The sequence below is a fragment of the Mauremys mutica genome, chromosome 9 (assembly GCF_020497125.1).
Source record: "Mauremys mutica isolate MM-2020 ecotype Southern chromosome 9, ASM2049712v1, whole genome shotgun sequence".
NCBI classification, from domain to species: domain Eukaryota; kingdom Metazoa; phylum Chordata; order Testudines; family Geoemydidae; genus Mauremys; species Mauremys mutica.
Window position 1 is genome coordinate 50,750,073 of NC_059080.1, and position 12,516 is coordinate 50,762,588.

A 12,516-nucleotide genomic window follows, 5' to 3' on the forward strand; every position below is an offset into this window, starting at 1 on the left:
TTACAATACAGTGCTGCCTCACTTCCAAGATGCACATGACCTACGGATACCATGTAGCCAAGAAGATGCATAAGGCAATGGAAGGAAGCTGTTTGGTGTTCAGAATTTTTGAAAACCAGACAGATATTTAACTACCGATTTAGGAACCTAATTTTAGACTCTTATATTTGAAATTCTTGTTCTCGATCTACAAATTTTAACAGCACTTCACTAACACCACAGGTCCGTAGGCAAGTAAACTATCATAACATTTTAAAAGAACCTGTGATGTTCAGCTGTAAAATATTAATCTGAAAACAGACAGAATGCGAAGTGAAACAAATGCTTAATGTAACACTCCCATTTACAGTAAAAATAGGGAGTTGCTGTAATTAATAAGACACTGGAGTCAACAACTGTCTGTGATAAATTCACAGAAAAATTACTTTTTCTTGTGAACCACAAAATATACACTTCCCATGTCTGCTTTTAAGTTTCAGCTATGTAATAGGCTTTCCAATTCATTCAACTCTTGAAAAGTCATCTCTATACTGTCTCCACAGCTGGATCTTAAAGTCTGAACAAAGTTTGACCAACTAAAACACTGAGTTTTTAAATTAGCCATTTCTTACCTGAGGATTGTTGGCCTCTACTAACTTGCACTGGCGCAGGAACAGTTTAAGGTTCCCCCAGTTCATGAAAGGCAGCAGCACCATGGGTTTCTCCCCATCTTCTATACTGACATGGGTGATAGGGAGCAGGTTCCTGAAAGAGAGATCAGATGCTCCTAAATTTTAGAAAGGTGATATCTGATCAAAGTTAGCAAGTCACCTAAACAAAAGAACCCACTATAAATGATAAATAGAAGTACAGTAGAAAAGGCAATAGATTATTTAACAAAATAAAGTAACAAGGTCTCCAAATAACTTGAAGCTACATGTTTAGGAATGTGTCCAAACATCTGAGTAATTTTTCATCAAGAAAAACTTCTGCGTGCTCCAAAACTGATTAAAGATAAAATCCCACTGAAGATTATTCTTTACACAAACTATGAGTGTATCTTCAGTTTGGAAATGTATTCATCTCTTTAAAATGCACCTATACATGTTACAGATTCCATTATATTACAGTAAGCATAGTTTATAGAACTGAGCAAAAATCTGGCATTTCCATTTGGCTGGAAAATGATAGCTTGACATTTGTCCTACACAAGGAAGGAAAGTCAACATTTGAATATTTTCATGGAACAAAAGTCTGAAAAACACTGAGTTGGAAGTGCCAAATCAAAATGTTTCATTCTGAATCAGCTTAATTTTAAACTCATCTGCCTGTGGTGCTGCAGGGATTTATGGGTGCTGAAGCTATTGTGTTATTACAGGCTGGCTGAATCTCCTAAGATGCACCACGCAAAACAGCCAGTTTAATGTTGAACTGACTTAAACAAAGCATTTTGGTTCTGTTCAACAATTTTAATCTTGGTCAAAGCTACCCACATAATATTTTATTTCAGTTTTCCCCAATTTACTATGGAAAAGTCATTAAAAAAATTCTCAACCAGCGCTAGTAATTTCTTTATGTAGTACTTTTGATGCAAATTCCAAAGCCCTCTTTTTAAAATCTGTTTCAGCATCCCAGATCTTCACTACATCAATACTTGTATTTCAGTTATGCCTACGGACTCACACACACACACACACACACAGCCCCTCCCCAGAAAAAGTTTACAATCTAAACAGAAATCAGATTGGGGGAAAGGAGAGAAGAAAGCAAATATACTTTTACACTGATACATTTGAGCATTTTCATGGGAAGCATTATTATTTTATTTCCTTTAATCCAATCTCTCTTTTTAGATGTAAACTAGAACTTTAAATTAAGCATGACTCTGCAAAGAAAAGTGACTTAAAAAGGCAGTGTGGATCTTGTTTGCGTTTCAATGATTTCCATATCAAACTCCTTCAGATTACAAGACTGCTCAATTGCCAATACATGAGACTTGAATGTCAAGCTGGGTTCCTTCCTGCACACTTGCCATTACCAGTTAAAGATTCTGAAGACCAAATGAAGCCCTCAGTGACATCTCAAATCCCAGTGAATGGAGATTGTCTTGGATGAGGTACATAACTCCCTTAAATACAGACCCCACAAAATCATGACAATAATTCATGTACACTACACCCATGCTATTAAGCATTCTTACATCCTAGATGCTTCCTATTTAGCAACACATAGTACTGCTTGGAGGCTTATCTTTTTTTTGCATCCATTCCACTCCTTGTTGATCATTGTCATAACACTATTGGCAGACTTTATCTCTTGATATGCAAGAATACTTAATAGCGTGAAGTATAGGTGGTTACAGAATGTACCCGAGTCCACACCCTATATATGCTACGGTAATAATCTTTGTATTAAGCATGTCTTCTGAGATATCATTTAAAAACTCAATTTTCTGATCAATAATATCATGGGAATATGCATGTAGCAGCATTATATGTGAAGTTATAAACATAAATTGAGATTATGACAAAGGCCACATCTACACTACCAGCAAAATTGGTACTGCTGCGATCGATGCAGTGGTGTTGATTTAACGGGTCTGGTGAAGACATGCTAAATCAATGGGAGAGCATCTCCCACTGACACTGCGCAGTGTAGACACCGGGGTAAATGGATGTAGCTATGTCGACTTTAGTTATGTTATTCACGTAACTTAGATCTATTTACTGTGGTAGTGTAGACCAACCCTAAGGTTTGGTCTACTGTACAGAGTTTGGTCAACGCAAGGCAACTTATGTTGACCTATGAAGTGTCTACACTTAATTTCACTCTCACCGATGGAACTGCCCCAATACATTGACTTAACTCCACCTCCATGAGCAGTGTAGTCAAGGTCGATGTAGTTTGGCATTGTTTACATCGACTGTTACTGGCTTTCAGGAGCTGTCCCACAAATGCACACACTGACAGTACAACTGATACAAGCGCTCCTGGTGAGGATGTGCACCATCAGTACCAGGAGCAAAGTGTAAACAATGCACAAGAAATGTAATTACTGTGGCAGCGGTACGCTGACATAAGTCAGATTGACTTAATTTTGCAGTGTAGACATGGCCAGTAAGTTTTCCGGAGATGTCTGGGAAATGGCCAAACCATTTTCTCAGAGATAAAGGGCAAGCTGATGCCTCAGACAGGTGTAAACAAGGCTGATGGGCCAACTACTCACTAGCGGCCATTCTTTGGCAGGAAAGGGGCAAAAAAAATCATCTACATCTTAGTAAAGAAACAGCATGGAAAGTCCCCTTCCAAACAGACTGCCTGTTCTCCTTGCTCCCAGCTGGAAATACTTCCCAAAGGAAGGACAGGACTATAAGAAGATGCAGACACCCCCAGACACCTCCACCTTCCCCATCGTTCATTGATACACTGCATGAGTATGGACAAAGGAAGCAGCCATTAAACAGAAATGGTCCTTGTCTAAGAAGTTTGTCCAGTGAGACTGCTGAGAGCATGTGGTAAAAAACTTTGCTTTGAATTTAACACAGTCTGTTAAGTTAGGCACTAGCTGCATTTTATCTTTATTTTTCTTATAACCATTTCTGATGTTTTAGGGCTCATTACTTGTATTCATTTAAAATCGCTCTCTCTGTAGTTAATAAACTTGTCTTATCTAACTCAGTGTGTTTGAACTCAAGTGTTTGGGAAACTCTCTTTCAGATAACAAGACGTGTGCATATAATTTCTATTAATAAAATGACAGTCTTTAAATGAGCTTGTACTGTCCAGGAGAGGGCTGGGCAGTACAGGACATACATTTCTGGCAGGAAATTAGGACTGGGGATGTGTTGGGGTCACCCCACAATATAATCAAGGCTAGCAAGAGCCAAACCATGGCTGGTTAGCTGCAGCACACATAGACATAGCTGGGATTGACCTGCATGCTGGAGGTTGTTGGTGAGCAGTACAGACTAGAGGCTGGAGTAGTAAAGCAGTGTAAAGGGCACCCCAGGTTAGAGGGCAGGGGTGATACAGATAGTCCGGAGACTACCCTGGGTATGTCACAGTGGTGTACAGGAATTATTGGCAGGGTTTTGTGATGATTGTGTTACTGGCTATGGTTGGAAGATAACTGGGGTGTGGATGGGATGCAAGTCTGACAGCACATATGCTGCCTTCTTCAGCAAGACAGATTTATATGGTCTCTGGAGCAAGTGCCTGCAGCACTTCACAGGACTGTGAGGTGGTAAAAGGTGCATGCTGAATGCTCTTTATTTTAGTGTTCATTCTTAAAGGGTCTTCTCAGCTTTTTATAACTGCCAAACTTTTGGCTGAAGTATTGTACATTTAAGTTCGGAAGTGATTTGTTTCTGAAATTTTTAGCACTGAAAAGCCACTTAAATATTATTTTCAATACACATAAATATAAATTTAATTTAAAGCCTCTTATGGTGAGAGTGAAAGTAGCAGTACTCACCTGTGATGAAGGCCTCGGAGTTTACAGCTTTCTGTCAGCATCATTGTCACTTGCACTTCTGAGGCTTGATCTAAAAAAAAGACAAGACAAGAAGGAACTGTGACTGTTATTCATTCTGGAAACAAACTAAAGTGTAATTTTTTTACAAAACTGGTTAAATAGGCACACGCGCAAGTGACTAAAACTGATTTTCAACAGGCCAGTTTAAATAAATCAAGTGAACTAACTCAAGATCCTTCTAAAGTGAATACAAAAGTAGTTATCTACATTAAATAGTCTTTAGTTTCAACTTGTAGCCAGCTGTGGATATACGAGATATTTTTCACGCTTCAACTGCACACTAAAGAATACCCGATTTATTACTAGATTTACTAATTTTAACTAAATATAAAGTAAGGTAGGTGAGTTTTGATGGCCATTTTTGTAACACTCCTCCCTTCTTTCACCACCACCCACAAAAAATAACCCACGCACTTACAGCGAGAACTTTACAACAATCACATATTACAGCGAAGAAAAAAACTGACCAATTCAAAATGAAGGTTTATTTTTTTAAGAAGTTTATACATTTCCTCTCAATTTTTTAAATGTTTTTTCAAAAACAAAACAAGGATTACACAAACATATTCAGGAAAATCCCTTATTGAAGCTTTCTTACAACTGCTCCAGAATCCTTTCTATCCTCACATATGCATAGCCAACCTATGGAATTCACTTCCACAAGATACTGAGTCCGAGCTTGATAGGATTCAAAATATCATCTTGTTCACATAGATACCTAATAGTCAGTTACATTAGATATGACAGAAATGTAAAATGCATAAATTCTTGTACCTACGAGGTAAGGCAACTGGTTGGTGTGAGCAAAGAGTTTCCTGTAAGGGCATGTTACTTTATTAATGTCCATTATGAGGGGGCCACATCTTAATCTGCAATGTCTGGTATTGATTACCTTTTGACCAGGATAGCGAACCACATGGTTTAATCTGATATGGCAATTTCATGTTAGTAGCAATCCTATGTTTGATTACTACAAACTCTCACCTGTAGCGCATCCTGCCTGGAAGTGTTAGTTTCCCCCAGTGAGGCAAGAGGGGGTGTTTCTGAGCAGGGAGACAGGTGCTTGAAGCTGTTCTGAGCTGGGATGGAGCAGTGAGAATTGGTTTGGTTAAGCGAAAGAGGGAGTAGAGTCAATTGGTGAATGTGTGTATGTAAAGAGGTGCTGGGGGCGGGTGGGCAAGAGAGGGACGGGAAGGTGCTTGGGACAAGTATCACAGGGATACATGTTGCTGTGTTGGTCCCAGGATATTAGAGAGAAAGTGGGCGAGGTAATATCTTTTCTTGGATCAACTTCTATTGGTGAAAGACAAGCTCTTGAGCTACACACAGCTCTTCTTCAGGGATATACATCATTTTCTCCCTACCTGGCACCCTTTACGGCAGGACAGTCACTGTACAAAATCCCCTAGTGGATTGTTAGCCTCTATTTGTGGTTATGCTGCTGGAAGCAACGACCTCAAGCAGCTTACTGTGCTCAGTATGATTTCTGTTAATCATCAGCCATTACTCCCCACATTAATGCTGGTACACAGGCCACACTGAACTGTTTGAACAGGAGCATTTGGAGCATTGGTAGCAGAGAGGAAATGGAGAGGCGTAAGGTGCTCCGTTCACATTTCCTACAGGGCAGAATTAAGGTTATCTTGTGGGAGAAGCTGCACCTTACCTGCATTTCGCAGAGAAATCTGTGTTGTATTTCTTACAACAGGAGGATTTTGGGGGGATATATGCTGCTGAGACCTTAACTGAGCATTTCCTGGTTTTATAAGGCTTGACGTCTCATGTTATGAAAAGGTATGGTGAATTTTCTGGTAAGCGATTTAAATATGTAGTGAAGGAGACAAAAATTCCTATGTAGTCTTGTGCACCAAATGAGAGAAACCTCAACATTTTATTAAGATGGAGATCTTGTCTACACTACGGAGTTTTGTTGACAAAAGTTAGCTTTTGTCAACAAAATAGTGGGGCTGTACACCCTAAAATGCTCCTTCTGCCGATGTAACTCCTTTGTTATGCCAGCAAACTAAAACCATGTCAACGAGCAACAGAGCTTTTTGGGACGCAGAGCGATGCAGTGTCAGTGGAGACACTGAGCTTACTTATGCCGCCCTAACTGGCCTCCAGGAGGTGTCCCACAATATCCATTATGACCGCTCTGGTCAGCAGTTTGAACTCCACTGCCCTACAGTTACACAGACATGCACCCATGGAATTTAGGCTCAAGAATTTCTGAAATTCCTCTTCCTGTTTGCTCGGCAGGGACTGTTCACACAGCATGTTCCCAGCTGACCATGCTGGCTTTCCTCAACAGACATGGTCCTGCCTGGAGTACACCAGAGCTGTTGGATCTGTGGGGAGAGGAGGCTGTACAGTTGCAGCTTCACTCAAGCCGTGGGAATTTTGATATCTATGCGCTGATTTCTCATGGCATGCAGGGCAAAGGACGCAAAAGGGACACGCAGCAGTGCCATGCTGAGATCAAGGAGCTGAGGCAGGCATACCAGAAGGCAAGGGAGGCCAACCATCGCTCTGGTGTGGCACCAAAGACATGCCACTCCTATGAGAAGCTGCAAGCCATACTCAGTGGCGACCCCACTGCCACTACCGCGAGCCCCGTGGATACTTTGGGGGACTGGAGGCAACAGCCAGCAGTCAACCCCGAAGACCAAGTGGTGGATGAGGAAATAGTTAGAGGGGGGACGTGGGACAGGTGATACGGTCATCTGGTGAGGTGGCAAGCCAGGACCTAATTTTGACTCTGGAGGGGTCTGCCAATCCCAGCACGCTGGCTCTGGTGTGCCTGAAGCAGGAAGGGCAAGCTTTGGTAAGCATGCCTTTTGCTTTGATATGCACAGTGATAGGAGACTGAGGTCTCATTTACTTTGTTATATGACAGAGGAGGGATAAGGGATAGAAATTAACAACAGAGGCTACACAGCTATGCAGTGGGGGACCAGCGGAAAAGTTTATTCCAGGAATCCTCCACAGTGATTGCTAGGAAGCTTTCCTGTAGGTACTCTGCAATCCTCTGCCTAAGGTTCCTTGGCAGAGCTGCCTTGTTTATCCTCCATGCTGTAGGAAACTTTGCCATGCTAACCGGCAATTATTTCTGCAGGAACCAAAGTGGCACACAGGTGAACATAAGGACCCGTCTGAAGCGGCACACATGCAGGAGCTGCATCCTTGTATCCTAGGTTACCCTCAGGAGTGAGATATCGGATTCAATTACCGCAGCCTAAGGAAAAGAGTGCAATAATTTAGAATTCTCTCCCTAAGCACATGTAGTGACCCTCTTCGCAAACCTCCAGACTTTTTGTCCCTTTTTGCCTCTTCCCTCTTCCCCCAACGAACTCACCATATTTGGGGCTCTCACCAAGCTGTGTGCTAGCCAAGGAACAGTGAGAGAGAGGTGTGTGTGACTTTTGTGATTCACAGCTGTGTGTGCACTCACAATACTGTTTCTGTTCATTGTTTCTTTGGTTTCTGCAGATGCGTCCTTGAGGACCAACTCCTACACAGCGGTGGAGCACCTCCATCAGATAAGGAGGTGAACCAGCAGGAGTAAGGACAATATGTTTCACAAAGTGCTGCAGTCAACAGATACAGCAGATAGCAAAACAAGAACGTGGAGGGAGACAGTTAATGACAAATTCAGTCTGGATAGCTTGGAAAGGAGACTGGAGCAGGAGAGGATGATAAAGCTACTGGAGGGCCAGACAGAGATGCTCAAGTCCCTTATAGCGCTGCAGTCTGAGCACCTGTACACAACTCCCCCTGCAGCCAATGCAGAACACCATTCCATGCCCTCCCCAAACTCCCTTAACACATTCCTCGCATGTACCCCTTGCACTCCCTCCCTAGAGACTGGTTTCATGATGAAAGCTGGAGTTACAGCTGTGAAAGCCTTAACTGAGAGACTGTTCCTCACTGGTATGTCCTGTTTGCAAACAAACAAAGCATTTTATCCTTTTAATTAAAAGTATAGTCTTTGAAACAAAGTGAGTGAGTCTGTCATGCACACAGTATTTGCTGCTAAAATTCAAACAGTGGCTATAGGCAGGAACATTAGCTCACTACAATTAAAGCTCAGGAAGAAAGCATTACGAGGGGCATTTAAGGCAGCAAGTAAACATTGCCTGGCCAAATGCATTACAAAGACACATTACTGGGATTCTGTGTTCCCTGTAAGCTGCATGCTTGGGCAGCCGTGTAGGAGAGATGTAAGTGGCACCCAGCTGGTAGCAGAGCAAGTACAGCCAGCAGCATGTGTTCAGGTGCCCTTCCCCTCATGTCACTCCATCCTGCAGCTGCTCCCGGTGCAGAGTGTGAGGGAGGGTGCTGATGGAGTACAGGGCAGAGGGGACAGCCTGGCTCAGGAGGACTAGGAGCTGCTGTGGTCTGAACGAGTGCCTTTCTTAAAGAGACAGTGCACTTTTTCTGAGATTTCCCCAGCAGCTAGCTCAGTCTCTCTCTCTCCACCACTCACAAAACACACTCACTCTCTCCCATCCCATGTACCCCATCTTCACAGAGCTGGGGGGGGGGGGGGGAAGAGAGACAACAGGACTCAGGACAGAGCAGGAGAGCTTTCAGTAAGCATTTGAGAGAGACAGTGTACAGCTTTCCCCACCAGCCAGCACACACACAGTCTCTCTCTCTCTCTCTCTCACAGTCTCTTTCACAATCACCTCCCAACACATACTTGTATTATTGTTGTTACTTGTTGTTACTTCCCGCAATGCACATATATTCTCTGTACTTTTATTCTTTCAAAGTGTTATTTTAGTGTTTTGACTGGTCTATGCATTTCATAATTTTTATTTCTCTTACACTTAAAATTTAATTCTTTGAGTAGTGAGTTCTAAAATGCCTAACCTGGCTGGAGTAATTATCCCTATGGTAACTTTTTAAAAATATATATTATATATAGGTTTTTGTTCCTACTGGTGGCGCACATAGGCACATACCTGTGTATTCTGCACATGGATGGAAAAAATAAGAGGAAACATTGCTCGGGTTCATTGTCAAAATGCTCCTTCAAAGCCTCCCTGATTTGAACAGCCCCCTGCTGAGCCCCTCTAATTGCCCTGGTATCTGGATGCTCAAAATCAGCAACCAGATGATCCACGTTAGCGCTCCACCCCAGGGAAGCTTTTCCCCTTTCACTCCACAAATATTATGCAGAGCACAGCAGGCTGCAAAAAACATCCAAATATTAGCCTCACTGAGGTCTAATCTGCCAAAAAGGCAGCACCAGTGACTTTTTAATCTGTCAAAGGCACATTCAATGGTCATTCAGCACCAGCTGAGGCTGTTGTTGAAGCACTTCTTTCCGCTGTCTAGGTTCCCAGTGTAAGGCTTTGTGAGCCAGGGGAGCAAGGGGTAGGTGAGGTCTCCCAGGATCACTATGGCATTTCCACATCCCCCACTGGAATCTCTGGTCTTGAAAGAGTCTCAGCATGCAACTTTCTATACAGTCCAGTGTTCCTAAAGATTCATGCATCATGACTCTTCCCTGACCAATCCACATTGATGTTAGTGAAACACCCCAGTGATCCACCAGTGCCTGCAAAACCATGGAGAAGTAGCTCTTATGACTGATGGCATCACAAGATGGTCTGGGGGCAAAATTGGGATATGCGTGCCATCTATCGCCCCGCTACAGTTAGGGAATCCCATTGCTGCAAAGCTATCAAGTATTTCCTGCACATTACTCAAAGTCACAGTCCTTCATAGCAGGAGGCGACTAATGGCCCTACACACTTGCATCACCACAACCCCTATGGTGGACTTTCCAACTCCAAACTGATTTGCAACTGATCGGTAGCAGGCTGGAGTTGCCAGCTTCCACACAGCAATCGTCACTCACTTTTCCACTGTGAGGGCAGCCCTCATTCTGGTGTCCTTGCGCTGCATTGCTAGGGCAAGTGGCGCACACAGTTCCAGGAAGGTGGCTTTATGTATCCAAAACTTCTGCAGCCACCGCTCGTCATCTCATACCTGCATCACAATCCAATCCCACCCCTAAGTGCTCATTTCCTGAGCCCAATATTGACAGTCCACTGTGTGTAGCTACTCTGTGAATGCCAGCAGCAATTTTGAATTATTTCTTTCCATTGCCCACAGCAGGGCAGGCACCATAGCTTCACTTTGTTCCATAGCTCATGAAACACTGCAGGACCAGCTCCGTTGTGTTCATAACACTGATCACCAGACTGGTCAGCAGTTCAGGACCCATGCTTTCAGGCAGAGATGGTGGGCATACAGTTTACAGAGGCTGTTCAAAAACAGCACAAAACAAGGTCGGAAGCCCATGGAATGATAGGACAGAACGAACTGTATCATGGGACAGTGAGCATGCCCCCATGATGCACTGCAATCTGTTCCCAGATCTCCCAGTGGCAGAAGGTGGTGAGTTGCACAGTGGGATAGCTACCCACTATGGAATGCTGTCTTTGTTGATGCAAGGGCACAGACTGTGGACACTCTGCTGACACAAGGAGTTGTGTGGACATACACAATTGATGTAATTAAAGCAGCTTAAATCGACTAAACTCTGTAGCATACACATGGCTGGAGTTACACAAGCAATAGAGCCCTCATTTACCAGACTGAGATTGTTAAAATTTGTTCTTATGAATAGCTGAACCTTTCTTTTTGCTCAAACTTTCCAGAAAAAATGCACCCTCCAGGAGACAGTAGGCTTGGAAAATTCCAGGCCAAAACATAAGTTACAAGAAGTTATAAGCTACTGGAAATGAGATCTCAGAATAATGCATAGGCAACTTTAATTACCAGTTTCACTCCCGCTACAGTTGAGCCCAGAACTACTACATTGTGAGAAAAGAGGTTATTTAATTTTATGTTTTATTTTAAAACCTGTACGCTTGGCTTGTATACCTCTCAGAAAGAGGAATTGACCCTGCACTCACGTAACTACTTTTTAGTATTTTAAATTTAGAAGTTACGTTGCAATAATCTAGTGTTCCAGGTCAGAAGGTAGTTTAAATTGGCTGTAAAGTCTACAGAACAAGTTAAGCTTGTTTAGAAAAAATTCCTACAGTGACAATGAATTCATCCATCTCTTCACAGTAATACTGTTGCAGACAGTATATTGCTTTGTCAATGCCCTTCCTCTCTCCATCATGAAATCCAACAATGGCTCACCGAAAAACTACAGTATGTTCCATTGTTTCCTTTCAGCTCAGAAAGAACATTATATTTTAGGGGCAGGGCTCCCAAAGGATGATTGACTCCCATTCAAGTATATACGGAAATCCAAATCTTATCTTGTGAAACAGTTCCAGCATCCGTATTGTGTATTCTTATCAATATTATTTCCTTGTTTTCTATAAGTCAACCTGTTTCTGCAGGAAAACAAAATTATATAAATGCAATGCATTCAGGAAAAAACAATAGGAGCACAAAGCCAAATCCTGTTCTGAGTTACACCAATGATGATGTAGAGGAACCACATGAGAGTCAATGTAATTATTCTGGATTTACACCAGTTGTAGCTCAAAAGAATCTGGCCCACTACTTCCAAAGTTTCTTTGGAAGAATGACTCATGGTGAAAAGGATAAATGAATAGAAATAATGCAATTGCCCTGTTGCAGTTGTTATAATTCATTTTAATAACTATTTTTTCATTAGTTATACTGGCCAAGACATTAAAAAATGGTGATATAATTGGGGTCATAAGTCCATATTTAAGAACCAAAATAAGTAGCCTGATTTTCAAGAATTCCAAGCACCCAGAAGCTCCCACAGCCATCCATCTTTGAATATCCTGACATTCACATAACAAGGAATGATTTTGATAGTGTCTATTTGTGCCCCTGGAAGATCTAGAATTATATATAGTGAAGTTTTACAATTGTCTTGCATCAGTTGTGCTGTACTTTGGATAGAACTCACAATCGCACACACAGAACTCTTCAGCACCTACTTCCTTTGGCAGAGGGTATTACGTCCTCATAACATTTGGCAATATACAGCCCAG

The 12,516-nt window shown here is 42.2% G+C and overlaps 1 protein-coding gene across 3 annotated transcripts in view; it reads right to left on the bottom strand.

Annotated features, from left to right (window-relative positions):
- Positions 1-12,516, bottom strand: part of RYK (receptor like tyrosine kinase) — a 125,546-nt gene that overhangs the window by 18,779 nt on the left and 94,251 nt on the right. For all 3 annotated transcript variants that reach the window (XM_045030134.1, XM_045030133.1, XM_045030132.1), the window contains 2 exons: positions 4,454-4,523; positions 612-744 (listed from right to left, as the gene is read on the bottom strand). In XM_045030134.1, coding sequence (XP_044886069.1) covers positions 612-744; positions 4,454-4,523 — 203 coding nt within the window. The remainder of the gene's footprint in view (positions 1-611; positions 745-4,453; positions 4,524-12,516) is intronic.